At 33.5% G+C, this 13,066-nt stretch overlaps 1 protein-coding gene across 2 annotated transcripts in view; it reads right to left on the reverse strand.

The window, feature by feature from the left end:
• Positions 1-1,476: 1,476 nt before the first annotated feature.
• Positions 1,477-13,066, reverse strand: part of Sou (required for meiotic nuclear division 5 protein souji) — a 108,591-nt gene continuing 97,001 nt past the window's right edge. For both annotated transcript variants that reach the window (XM_090377164.1, XM_090377165.1), the window contains 2 exons: positions 8,241-8,395; positions 1,477-1,613 (listed from right to left, as the gene is read on the reverse strand). In XM_090377164.1, coding sequence (XP_090233290.1) covers positions 1,550-1,613; positions 8,241-8,395 — 219 coding nt within the window. In that variant the 3' untranslated portion in view covers positions 1,477-1,549. The remainder of the gene's footprint in view (positions 1,614-8,240; positions 8,396-13,066) is intronic.

The raw sequence follows: 13,066 nt of genomic DNA on the forward strand, positions 1-13,066 counted from the left end.
TACTATTCTATCTACAGGCATTTAAGACTGTAGCTAGAACAGTCAAGTGCTCTTTGCTTTTCTTTTCTAACCCGGAGCTGCTACTTGTTTTAGCTGCCAAGGTTTTATTTGGCACCATATTATGATAGAGGCCAGTTTTGTCTCAATTAGAAATTCTTCCTTCCATAAATTTTAGGATGGCAGAGACATTTACCTGAAAGTTTTTCCATGATAATCATTAGTTATGGAATGCCATGCCTCTTATACCATTACCACATATCCAGCTTGCCCTCACTATCAGAAATTGTTTTGTTGCCACCTATATCTCAACTGAATTTCAAAGCTTTAGAACAGAAACTATGACAAAAGAGCTTCATCCAATTTTTAATTTTCTGAAAACTGCATTCTGCAACATTGAAGGATAGCATTTAATTGTTTCTGTGGCTGTGTGAGGCCTGACACTGCCTTGATTGAAACTAATTACTGTGTAATTGATAGTTTTATGTTTTGGTAATATTGCTAGCTTTATCTCATTAACTAGCTGTAATAATTCACATTAATAATTTATGCCACATAAGAAAATCAACAAACATGATGTCTTTTCCATTTGAGAAAAAACAAGCCATGAATTTGTTTAGAAAGGGAACAAAACTGAATTGTGGCAAATTTATATGGTGCCATTCCATTCTTGTTCATTTGAACCCATGCTTGAAGTAGTACACCCATGTCTTGTCCCATCACAATTGAGGAGAGGAAGTTATTCTCATTTTGTTAGTTGCTAAAGATGTTGGGTTGAAATCTGCATTCTCATTTATGTTCAATTCTATTAAAAGAAGCTTGCATAACCAATATATGCACAACCAGTAGTTTGCACAGACTGAATTATGATTGCTTCTCTGCACACTGACTACAATAATTACAAATGTTACCAAATGAAAAACTGATATCCTCTGATCATCTTAAATAATCATTAACCTTTAAAATTGTCTCAGAATTCACAGATGTTTATGGTTGCTGAACAGGAATTCATTTAACATAAATTCGGTTCACTCAAGGCCTTGCACCACTTACGGTATACACCTGTGATTGTGATAAACATTGTCACCATACTAAGCTTTAAATATGATAAAAAATTTACCCAGTTTCACATTTTTGTTTGAAAAAAATCATTGCAAAAATTTGCTGTACAACAAAACTTGGCAATTTCCTTTAAGACATGATGTTGAATATTGACTAAACTAGTTCCTCTGTGTATACTACAGCTAATGGTTACCCTCCACCCAATGAAGTAACTATATCTGCTTTGCATTCCTATATTCATTAATAATGGTAGTAAAAATAAATAAAATAATGTGATCCACATTTGGGCCACCCTTGTATATGATTAAAAGTATGAAGAAAAAATGATGCAGGTATACAGTTTCGCATTTAGCAAAAACAATTAAAAAAAAAAAATCTTTTTCAGACGAACAGAAATTTATTACTTAGATGGGTTTATTACAGAGTTCAGTAAATAAGTATAAAATCTTCACAGTGGATGCAAAGTGATAGAATTGCCATATATGGAGAATCAAAAGTGAATTAGCCTAGCATCAGAAGGATTTTGCTCTACTGGACAATATGGACATTTTAATCTGAAATAAGTTAACAGAAAATATGCATGTATATTTGAAAAAACTTCTTAAATAATCCAGGTGAGTAAATGCAAAATATATACAGTACAGCTTGGTTAATTCAAAGCAGTTATTTAAATCCAAACTTCGAATTAAATAAGTATTTTTTTTTCATAGAATTTCAACTGGCAGAAAAATAATTCAAAATAACCAAATTTTGAATTAGAAATTTCAAATTATCCAAGCTCCACTATATAAGAAGAAAAAAAAAATATATACATATATATATATTTGTTTACAAATAGTCTAGACGTAAATAAACTTTAAATATATTTGAAATCAACATAGAGTGGTTAGTGTCATTCATTGCAGCAGCAGTGTGATCTTGCTATAAGTTCCCAAAATCTTTATAGGGAAGAATTTAAATGTGTTCTTTGACATATCCTCAAAAATAAGCAATGATGTAGTGCTCCAATTTGTTGTTCAAAGACTGGTCTCTCTTTAACTCTAGTTTCAGAAGCTAGGTACTATCCAAAAGATTTTTGATTGTAATAAAAATATAAATAAATAATTTCCACTTACTCACTATTCCATGCAAGATAATACATCTTATCAGGTGATTCTGCCATAGCTATAACCATTTATGAAATGATAAACTGACAGAGCACTCCTTTGGGATGACTTGGATAGGATTGGTATTAGCATTAGCAAAGGCACATGATGCAAGAAAGCAAGCTTATATAGCATCAGCCAAAAAAAAAAAAAAAAAAAAACACACCCTTCTCATTTTACCCATCTACTCACTCCAAATGTTTGTCTAGTTCTGCCTTGAATCTTCAGGGATGGAGGGGAATTAGAAAAAGCAGAGGAAGAAAATGATCTGAAGTAATGACCAAGCAGGCATGGAATTCTCCCCATAATGTAGATAGGCAGCAAGGAGAGCCCTGGTACTCCACTGTTGATTTAAAAACAACTGCTTATAGAGAAGAGAGGTGATAATCTTATTATATATGAAAATTGCTAGATCATACTTGGAATACCGTGACCAGGTGTGAGGGCTGCACTTAAATTTGCTTTCTGGCAGGAAGCAAATTTCTCACATCCATCCTTTTCCAGTTAAAGTTTATATCCCCTTCTGTACATCATGTAAGCAAGAGAAAGGATGCTATCAACATTTAGTCTATTTACTCAACTCATTTAAAGCCTTAAATACTTCAGTCAGGTCTCCTTGCAGATGCTGCAATTTATAGAACTCAAGTCATTTTGATGGAAGTACTTTTTTATACTTTTTATGTTCTGACTATACTTGTTGCTCTTCTCTACATCCTTCCTAAAATGGCACCTCTAAAACTCTAGATCATATTTCAAGATGAGGCTTAAACAATAATAATCACCTGTTTATCCCTGCTGGCAAAATTTCTGTATATCATATATATCATGAGCTGCCCTAGCAGCTTGTCTGCATTGCTCAGAGAACTTCATGTCAGACTGCACAATTACTCTTAGGTCTTTTTCACTACCTTGAGTGTTGCACCACCATACTGGTATACTATTCTGAGATTACTGGTACACAAACGTATTAACTTGCATTTATCGATGTTAAACTTCAATTGCCATTTTTCAGCACACCTGCCCAATTTATGCAGGTCTTGTTGGAAGTATCATACCCTGCTTATTGTCACCACCTACCTTGCCCACCTTTGTATCATCAGCAAACTTATACATTAAACTTCATAAATTACTTCTTCCCTTCAATCAGTATTGGTAATAAATACTGAAAACAGTAAGGTGCAAACAGCATTCTCTGATGGTTTGGTTTATTTTAGGCATGTTCTATTATCAAATAACATGCCACAGGCATTAAGCACTTCTTCTTTTACTTAAGTGTGTTCCAAAACTTCTCTACAAGGTGCTCACAAGATAGGTAGCCATGAGATGGGATTTATATGGCAGTTATTTTTGTGCCTGTGTGTTTGGGTGTGGGGGAAGGGGAAATAACTGTTGACATTCTCAAAGGATGTTCTTTGTAATTTGTATTGAAATTATGATGGCCAGATGTTGCTGACTGAGTTAAATGTTATGAAAAACACCTAGATTGTCTTTCACTCAACTCCATCATTTGCAATCTTTTGACTGGCTTGCCAAAAATGAAAAGGATATGAACAACAAGAATATCTCACAAAATGTGGGGGTGACCACATAATAATATAGGTACTTTTATGAAAAGAATTTGCATATTAAACTGACTAGTATCCCAAAAATAGACTGGTAATATGACACCCAAGAACTGTAGAAACAGTTCTTGGGTGTCATATTAGTTGTCGTATTTAGTTGCAGGATTATAAAAAATAAGGATATAACCAATTCTTTTGAGGGAAGAGAGTTAATCAGTGATATGTAGGGCTTGCAAACTGGTTTTATAAAACCGGTTAAATCCATTTTCATACTGAGTTGTTAAAACCGAAACCGAGCTTCTAAAACAGAATTCGAATATTTTCTTAGTTAGCTCTCGAATATAGTTTTTTGTTACGCACATTTTCTTTTGTTTGTTTGTTTGTCTGGATCGTTCAACTGCTTTATGTTTTAAACATTTTTTTTTTTAATTTTATGTTTAGGTAAGAATCTCATGGGCAAGTGGCCCAAATCTAGGAGAGGTACCTTTTATCTTCCCACCTGTATCATGGCACGATGCAGGTGTACTCATTTACGACTGAGTGAGTCGGAGCGATAGCGTAAAAGAAAATGATCAACATTTCCCCGTTCCATCTATCTTGTTCGCCAGGCAAGTTATGGAACGCGCCTTATTGATGGTTACCCACTAGAACAGATTCGCTGAATATTGCATCAAATTTCAATCGTAGAAAGTTTTTTTCTTCTTTATTCCTATTAAATTTGCGATCAAATGTTCTCCAAAAAGCAGCTTCCCCAAATTTAGCTTTTATGTAATTTTGAAAATACAATAGATTTAATTGGGGGGGAAAAAATTGCAAGTAAATAAATAAAAAATTTCTTTCGTGAAAATTTTGAAACTTGCCTCGTTTAGACTCTTCATTCAGTGCTTGCAGGAGTGACGCATAGTATTGTGCCTTTGTTATCTTCAATATTTTTATTTAAAATATTAGATGATAATGATGAAAGAGCAATAATTAATATTTATTACTCTTAATATGTCTAAGATGAAGCACAATGTTCGAAATGTCAGAAAATAATGAAGTTGTCTGGAGGATTTACATCATCTTTGATGTTGCATTTAAAGAAAATGCATCAGATTGACATTAAACAAGATAACAGTGACCCTCCCGTAAAAATGGTAAGAACATTAGAAAACTTTATCGTTAAAAAATCTACGGAAGAAGAGATTTCAAAATTAGCTGCTTTAGATGGATTTTATTTTAATTCAATTGCCAAGAGTAAGTTTATACAATCAAGCCTTCACACCTTCAGAGAAATAAATACGATAAATTACCACCAGCCTCAGTGGATGGCATTAAAAATAAGGTTCTGAATTATTATAAAACTAAGAAAGAAGAACTCATTCAGCATTTCAAAAATTCATTGGTTTTGAGTGCACGGTATTCATTGACTCTAGAGGAATATACGTCTATACAAAATGTATAGGTATATGAATATAAATGTGCATTCAAAAGACAATCGTTAGGTCTTATTGAGATTAATGGTTCACTTGATAGCAGAAGAACTGAGCAAACTGTGAAGGGACACTTAAAGGAATTTGGTTTGAACTTGGATGAGGATATTGTTGCCTGCACCACCGATGGAGCAGCAATGATGATTAAGTTTGGCGAGCAAATTACGCCTAATCATCAACAATGTATAGCCCATTGTATACATCTGTCAGTTATAGATGTACTTTATGAAAAGCAATCAATTATGGTGCCACAGTCTCTGAGTCTTCCAAAGACAATGAAGAAAATGAAAATAATGAAGACAGTAGTGATGATGAAGAAGTTGAAGAAAGACAGAAAGGCATGCTTTATCAAACCAACTTTACCGATGAGCTCATTGATTTCTTCAATCCAATGAACAATATTGCACAAACTATTACCAAAGTCAGAAAAATTTGCAAGCTTTTTCGAAAATCACCTACCAAAAATGATATATTACAAAATTTTGTTAAAGCAAATTTAATGGGAAAGAATATAAACTTATATTAGATTGCAAGACTAGATGGGATAGCACATTCTATATGATTGAGAGATTTTTGAAATTGAAAAATTGCATTCTAAATGCTCTATGTGCAGTACTGTCAACTGAAGCTGTCTGACGATGACTGGAAAACACTTGAATTGCTATGTGAAACTTTGCGACCAGTTGAAATGATTCTGAAGCTATAACCTCAGAAGATACAGACTTACTTAAAGCAGTCTTCAATAGAATTTTTGCTTGCTAAGCTTGATACAGCAGAAAACCCATTTGCTTTAAAGTTTCACCAAAGCCTTTTGCAGCGTTACAAAGCAAGACGAAATTGCCAAACGGTGGCTTTGCTGAGCTATCTACACAACCCCAAAAAGTTTAGGAAAGAAGATTCAGGTTCAAGAATTTTTGATTTTCCAAGTAAGCAAGTTTTGAAAAAGCATGCTGAAGAGATTTATCAGAGATTATTTGCAAAACATTCCGAAGGAGTCTTCGCGTTGAATGAAGAAACTGAAAATAAAAGAAAACAAAGACTCGTCTAGTTCCGATGTTGGAGATACACTCATGCGAGAGTATGATAGTGTAATAAAGAGATTAACTGAAGAGCCTTCAAAATATCCGAGTGAATTGGAAATCAGCAAAGAATTTAAACTTTTGGAGGCAACTAGCAGTAGAAGTGAAAAGCTGGAGAAAGTTTATAGAGCACTGCTGACCATTAAACCAACAAGTGTCCAATCTGAGAGAGTGTTTTCGATCACTGGTCTCTTTAACACAAAAATAAGGTCAAGTCTATCAGGAAAAATGCTTAATATACTGTGTTTTTTAAAGGATCATTTTCAGAAAAAAGCTGAGCAATAAATAGTAAAGTAATTTCCCCAAGCTGTTTTTTTTTCACATTTTTATTTATTTATTATTATTATTATTATAGGGCTTATTATCTTTTTGTTTACTATACAAGAAGATAGTTTTTATTCAAAGGATTTGAATACAATTTGTAATTTTGTATAATCTCAAGCCGGTTACTTTTTTGGAGCATTTAAATTTTTTTATTTTTTTTACTATAAAAGGTGATAGATTTTGTTTAAAAGATTTGATTATGATTTGTACAATCTACCCAAGATAAAATAAATACCTGCGTTATAAGCTTTTATTATTTTCCCAAAGTCTGAGAAAATCGGTTTTAAAACCGGTTTAAAGAGTAAACTTCGGTTAAACTCGGTTTTGAAATTTCTCGGTTTTATGCAAGCCCTAGTGATATGGTTATCTGGCTTAATGTTTTCATAAAACCATTAGAGTGACTGGTAATGGAAGTGTTCAGAATTACCATCCCAAAGCATTAAAAAACAAAAGTCACAGTGTAAGAGAGTTCTGCTGTTCACTAAATCAATATAAGAATGATATAAATGCTATTTACTATTAGTCTATGAATTTAGTAGGAGTATAAACAATATTAAAAGTATTTTTATTAAGTCTATAAACTATAAATGTATAATAATATAAACATGATTTTATAATGTAACTGTATTATATTTAACTCCGGGGGCTCACATCTGGTGAGTATGGGCGTGGCACACCCAGGGTCCTGAGATGGATATCATCATTCTTCTCTTTCTTGGTGATTCCCTTCTACTTTTGTCTCTCTCTCTCTCTCTCTCTCTGTCTCAGGGTAACTCGGGAACTTTTTTTTTTTCCTGGTGGTGCAGCATAAGCCTCAGGCTTCCTTGCACCATATGGCTATTAATAATAATAATAATATAGTACATAATGTAATTCTGCTGCCATTCTTTATTGAATTAATATAAGGATGACATAAATGCTATTTAGTATTCTCGATTTTCCTTGATATTCTATATTTTCCCGATACCTCCATTTTTTCCTATGGGATGCAAAATATTTCCACAATTTTTTTAAGTTTGCACTGACCGGCAAAAACTTACGTAAAGTCGAATTTCCGTAAGTCGGGGAGTTCCTGTATATATTCAGTGAGATGACTAAGTACCAACGTATTAACAACAAAATATTACAAAGGCGTTCAAATTTGATTAAAAGGGAACATATGATAATGATGAAAGTGTAATGTAATTTTCATTATAAATATGAACTTTTAGAGAGATAAATAGTTTAGTAATATAGCGAATATTTTGTACTGAAAAATGTCTACTGAATGTTCAAAATACATATATATTTCCTACAGGTAGTATAATTTATTTTTCATGTTATGCAAAACCTGATGTGACAGACCAAAATTAATTACAGGATTTGAATTGGCACTTAAAAATTACACAAGAAAAATGTATACCGGTTTTGTTATTAAAATGTTCATTTTCTTGTGGTCATTTCAACATGTGCAATATGAAAACAGGCTTAAAAAGATATTTAGCAACAATAATTAGATTCAACAATAAGTTGGAACAACGATATCACACAAGTTGTAACAGTCAAGTCTCATTAGTCAACAAAACTTAATCAACTATAAAATATATCAGTAGAACTCACTTGTTTCCATTAGCTAGTTTATGAAGTGCATCTCTAGATATGACATGGCCACATACTAATCTCATTGGAGGATTACTTTCTGAACTTTGTTGCCTTAAGATAGGGCAAGCAAAGATGGAATGAAAACGGCATTTCCTTCCCAGATCAATTTCAATCTAAAGCAAAATTAAATCTTTTCAAATTTCTGATTTGGGGATTTTCCAATTTTCTAATACATGTATATGCCATAAATGGCATATACATGTATTAGAAATTATTTATAATTTCTAGGACATGAAATTAGTTTTATATTCTAAATTGTAAAATTTAAAGAATTAAAAGAACAGTAGTCATGTAAGAACTCTCAAGTGACCTGCAATAAAAATTTTGCAAACTGGTTTTTTGGTTGAAGATTAACTGAAACTTTCTATACCTTCCTAAATATACACCTAGTTTAACTCAGGTTGGTTTTGAAGTGTTATTTTATGTTTTTCATAGAGTAATTGCATGAAAGAACCAGACAGATGCTGCATGCCATATTTTTTTACATATGAGCATCCCCTGACTGGCAACTCTCCCATTTTCTGTATAATTACTGTTCTAGTTTGTCTGTTTCTCATAAGTAAAGCAGCATTATTAGTTTAATCCATTTTCTAGAAGTGACATTATTACTTTAATCTGTTTTCTACAGGTAAAAACATATAAAACCAAAATGGACTGAAAATAAAGTAATGTTAATGCCATTCTAGTTCAAGGAAATGCATCAGTTATGCTTGTCTCTAAACTTTCTTAACTACTTCCGCACGTCTATCCTACATCTGTCTTTCCTCAATTTGAATTTATGCCCTCTCAGGTGATTTTTCTGAGCTAGAGGAAGAATCCCATCAGCATTGAGCATGCTTAAACCATTCAAGGCTTTATACACCTCTATCAGATCACCTCGCTGGTGCCTAGTCTCCAGACACTGTAATTTGCAAAACTTATGCCTTTCTTCGTAAGAGCACCCCTTTGTTCCATTCACTAATCTTGTTGCCCTTCTCTGTACTCGTTTGACCATTGCCTTATACAATGGAATAATCACCTCCTTATCCCTGCTGGAAAAATTCCTGTATATCATTGAATTCCTGTATATCGTTGAGTCAGTTTGGTGTGACATAAGCATTGGGAGATCAAAATTGAGAGTAGGAGTGTGCTATAGGCCTAATGACTCTGATGAGTATAATAAGGAACTGTACAGGGAAATAGAGTGGGCCAGTAAATCAGAGAGTCTTATAATGGGAGATTTTAATTTCCCAGATATTGACTGGAATTTGGGGGCTGGTTACTCACACACTAGCAGGGCTTTTGTGGATTTATTGGATGATTGTTTTCTACATCAGCATGTTCGGGAGGCAACTAGAGGGAGTAATACTCTTGATTTGATTATCAGCAGTGATTCTTCATGCATTAAGAATCTGCAGATAAATGAACCACTAGGTGGCAGTGATCACAGTGTGCTGAAGTGGGATTTACTCAAAGAGGTAACTACCATTAGGGGTAAAGGGAAGGGTTATTGCTTCCGTAAAGGCAACTACGATGGACTGAGACAGTATTTAAATTCTATACAGTGGGACCAACTGATGATGTTACCAACAGCAAATTCAAAATGGGAAGCATTCAAAGAACTTATCTTGGAAGCTACTAGGCTTTACATACCAACTAAGAAATATTGTTCAAGGTTTAGGCCAAAATGGATCACCCCCAAGTCCCTTTCATTCTCTACCACTGTCAGTGTAGTACCACAGAGTTGATACGTTGCTCTGGGGTTGCTGTTTCCCATGTGTAGTACTTTACATTTGTCAATGTTAAACTTCATTTGCCACCTCTCAGCCCATCTGCTCAACCTTTCCAGATCCTGTTGCAGCAGCATAGTGTCAGTAGTGTCCTTGACAACCCTGCCAACCTTTGTATCATCTGCAAACTTGGACATTAAGCTTGATATACCATCATCAATATCATTTATAAATACAGAAAACAATAATGGACCCAACACTGAGCCCTGAGGGACTCCACTAATAACATTAGTCCACGATGAGCAGTGTCCATTGATTACCACTCTCTGTCTTCTCCCCCTCAACCACCCCTTTATCCATAGCAGCAATTTGCCTCCAATGTCACACTGCTCCAATTTGTGTAGCAGTCTTCCATGTGCAACAGTATCAAAAGCCTTTCTAAGATCCAAGTATATAATATCAAAGTTATTCCCTGCATCCAGTTCTTTTGTGACTGCATCATAGTATCCAATCAAGTTGGTCAGGCAAGACTTCCCCTTAACAAAACCATGCTGTGTCTGAGCTAGGCACCCGGGGTGGATGGGATCTATCCAGTTATATTAAAGGAGGCAGCAAAGGAAGTAAGCAAACCCTTAGCCATAATTATGAGAGCTTCCTTGGACTCAGGGAAGGTACCCATAGACTGGAAATGTGCAAATGTGACCCCAATTCACAAAGGAGGATCAAAGGCTGACACAAGTAATTATAGACCTGTGAGCTTAACTTCTGTTCCAGGAAAATTAATGGAGGCACTGGTTAAAGAAGCACTGCAGGATCATTTAGACAAGACTTCAGTTACTTTCTAAATAAAGCAAGTCTCATCCTTGGGAGGAATATTTTAAGTTTTTCCCAGAATAGCTTCTCAGGTATAAACATGAAACTAATAGTTTTATGTTTATACCTGAAAACACATGATCAGAAAAACATGTGAGAGCTGTGGAAAAGTTGGTTATTTTGCTGCAATCATTCTTTTAATTATTTTTATTAAGAGTGCTTCAGTTGAACAAAAGAATCTTTTGGTTTTTAAAATGGTTTTTATTTTTCATTTATTTATTTATTTTATGAAATATATAGTGTATTTTCCAAAGAGAATATGACGTGGAAAAAAGCCATTAAGCATATTTTGCTGGGTTGTTAGAAGCTGATAAGGCAGAAATATGAGAACATGTGGTGTAAATTTGAATTTTCACACAATGAATGATTTAATCAACTCCGAAATCAAAGTATCTAATAGTTTCATGTTTATATTTTATGACTGGAATGTTCGTTTCTTAATTTTAAGCAGAGTTAATAAAAGTTGCTACATATTGCTGCATATGTAAGATTAAAATGGAAGAAAATATTAACTTCATGTTTATATTTTATAGCCCTAAATTTCCTTTTTTCACTTTCAGTAGAATTAATATTTTTGGTTTTTACTATGACATTAATTGGTGCATTAGCATCATTACTACATAGTTGAATTTTTGGGATAAACTGAGGTTTGTGCATTGGCATCATTATTGTAGCATTTTAATATTGTGAAATCTTCACGAGCTGCCCTCCTTATAATTCAAATAAATAATGCTTCCCCATTAGAAAAGAATACTCTTATTATTTTCAGTTGAGTACCCCCACTGAGACAGCACTGTTTTATCACTACTTATACCCAGAACTATAAGTGGTGACACCCATGTGTACATTTTTTAAAAAAATAATGTGCAAAAAACAGCATTTTTAAATATTCAAATTTTTTTATTAAAAATAAAAATTTAGATCAAATGAAGTACTGAAATCAATTAATAAGAGATAATAAAATCCAAAACTTTTTTTTTACAAAAAAAGTTGGTCACTTGACAGGGTCAGTGTGATAGGCACATCAAACTGGAGTGCGACCACTGCTGGGTTATACATTAAAAGAAATTTATTATAATAAAGATATAAAAAACCAAAATTTCCTTGGCCCACTAACAAAAGAACATTAAACAGAATATTTGACTGGATCACGAAAAATCCATACATTGCCACAAATCACCTTTTCATCCAGAAGCATGTGATACGGAGTGCTGTTCCATCTGCTAAAATTGCCAGTCTATAATCTTTCATGATAATACAATCAGTGTTAACCATTATCTGCAAGGATCACTTTATTCCAAATCTTCATGGTGTGGGATTTAATGTGCAGGAAGCATTTTGAAATAAGATGGGTGAAGACCACATATGGAAAATGCAAGTCTTAATTCCCCCAGCAAACATATTTTCATCATAGGATAATCTTAGATCAAGATCATGAACACTTGTTGGATGATCCAGAGCCGAACTGATAAGGTTTTCAGGGATAAAAATCAGGGCAAATGAATTCTGAAGATGAAAAAAAATCAGGACATTGCCAGGACTTATATGGGGCAGAGTGATGTAATGGGCTGGCTGTGCTCCTGAGGTAGCATACATGGATGCACATTTGAAGACTACAAGATCAAGATTGTACTTTGCTAAAAAATTAATTGTTGCACCAGTAAATTGGCAGCAACTTTTTCAGGACTTGGGCTAGTCAGAGTATAAAAGTAAATGTTTTAATTTTTATCTTCGTGGCTTTACTTGTACACCCTAATATTAGCAATTTTAATATTATTTCAATAAAACAAGCAAACATAAAGATCCATAATTTTATTATTGGTTCAAATAAAATTACTAATCCATTAACACTAGGAATAAAAAAATCCTAATCCAGGCACAATTATGCTTTCTTATATTAGACAAGATGAACTATATGAACACAGAATTAAAATATATTTTACAGGGAAAAACCAAATAATCCAATTCACAACTATTAGTCGTGTTCTTTGTTAGCTCCTGTGTTGTTTAAAATATTTTTGTGTTAGAACAGAGTTATAGAATTCCAAGTAAGTCAATTTTTTATCTTTATGAAAATTCCAAACATGAGAGGTGTTAGAACCTATATTACTTAGTACTGTGCATGAGTTGGAGGTTGAGAAGACGAAAGACGATATTTGTTGACATTACACTTGAACTTCTGTAGACTGTAATTTTCATGAA

This window comes from Mastigoproctus giganteus, chromosome 7 (genome assembly GCF_048544385.1).
Source record: "Mastigoproctus giganteus isolate SK-2022 chromosome 7, ASM4854438v1, whole genome shotgun sequence".
NCBI lineage: Eukaryota > Metazoa > Arthropoda > Arachnida > Uropygi > Thelyphonidae > Mastigoproctus > Mastigoproctus giganteus.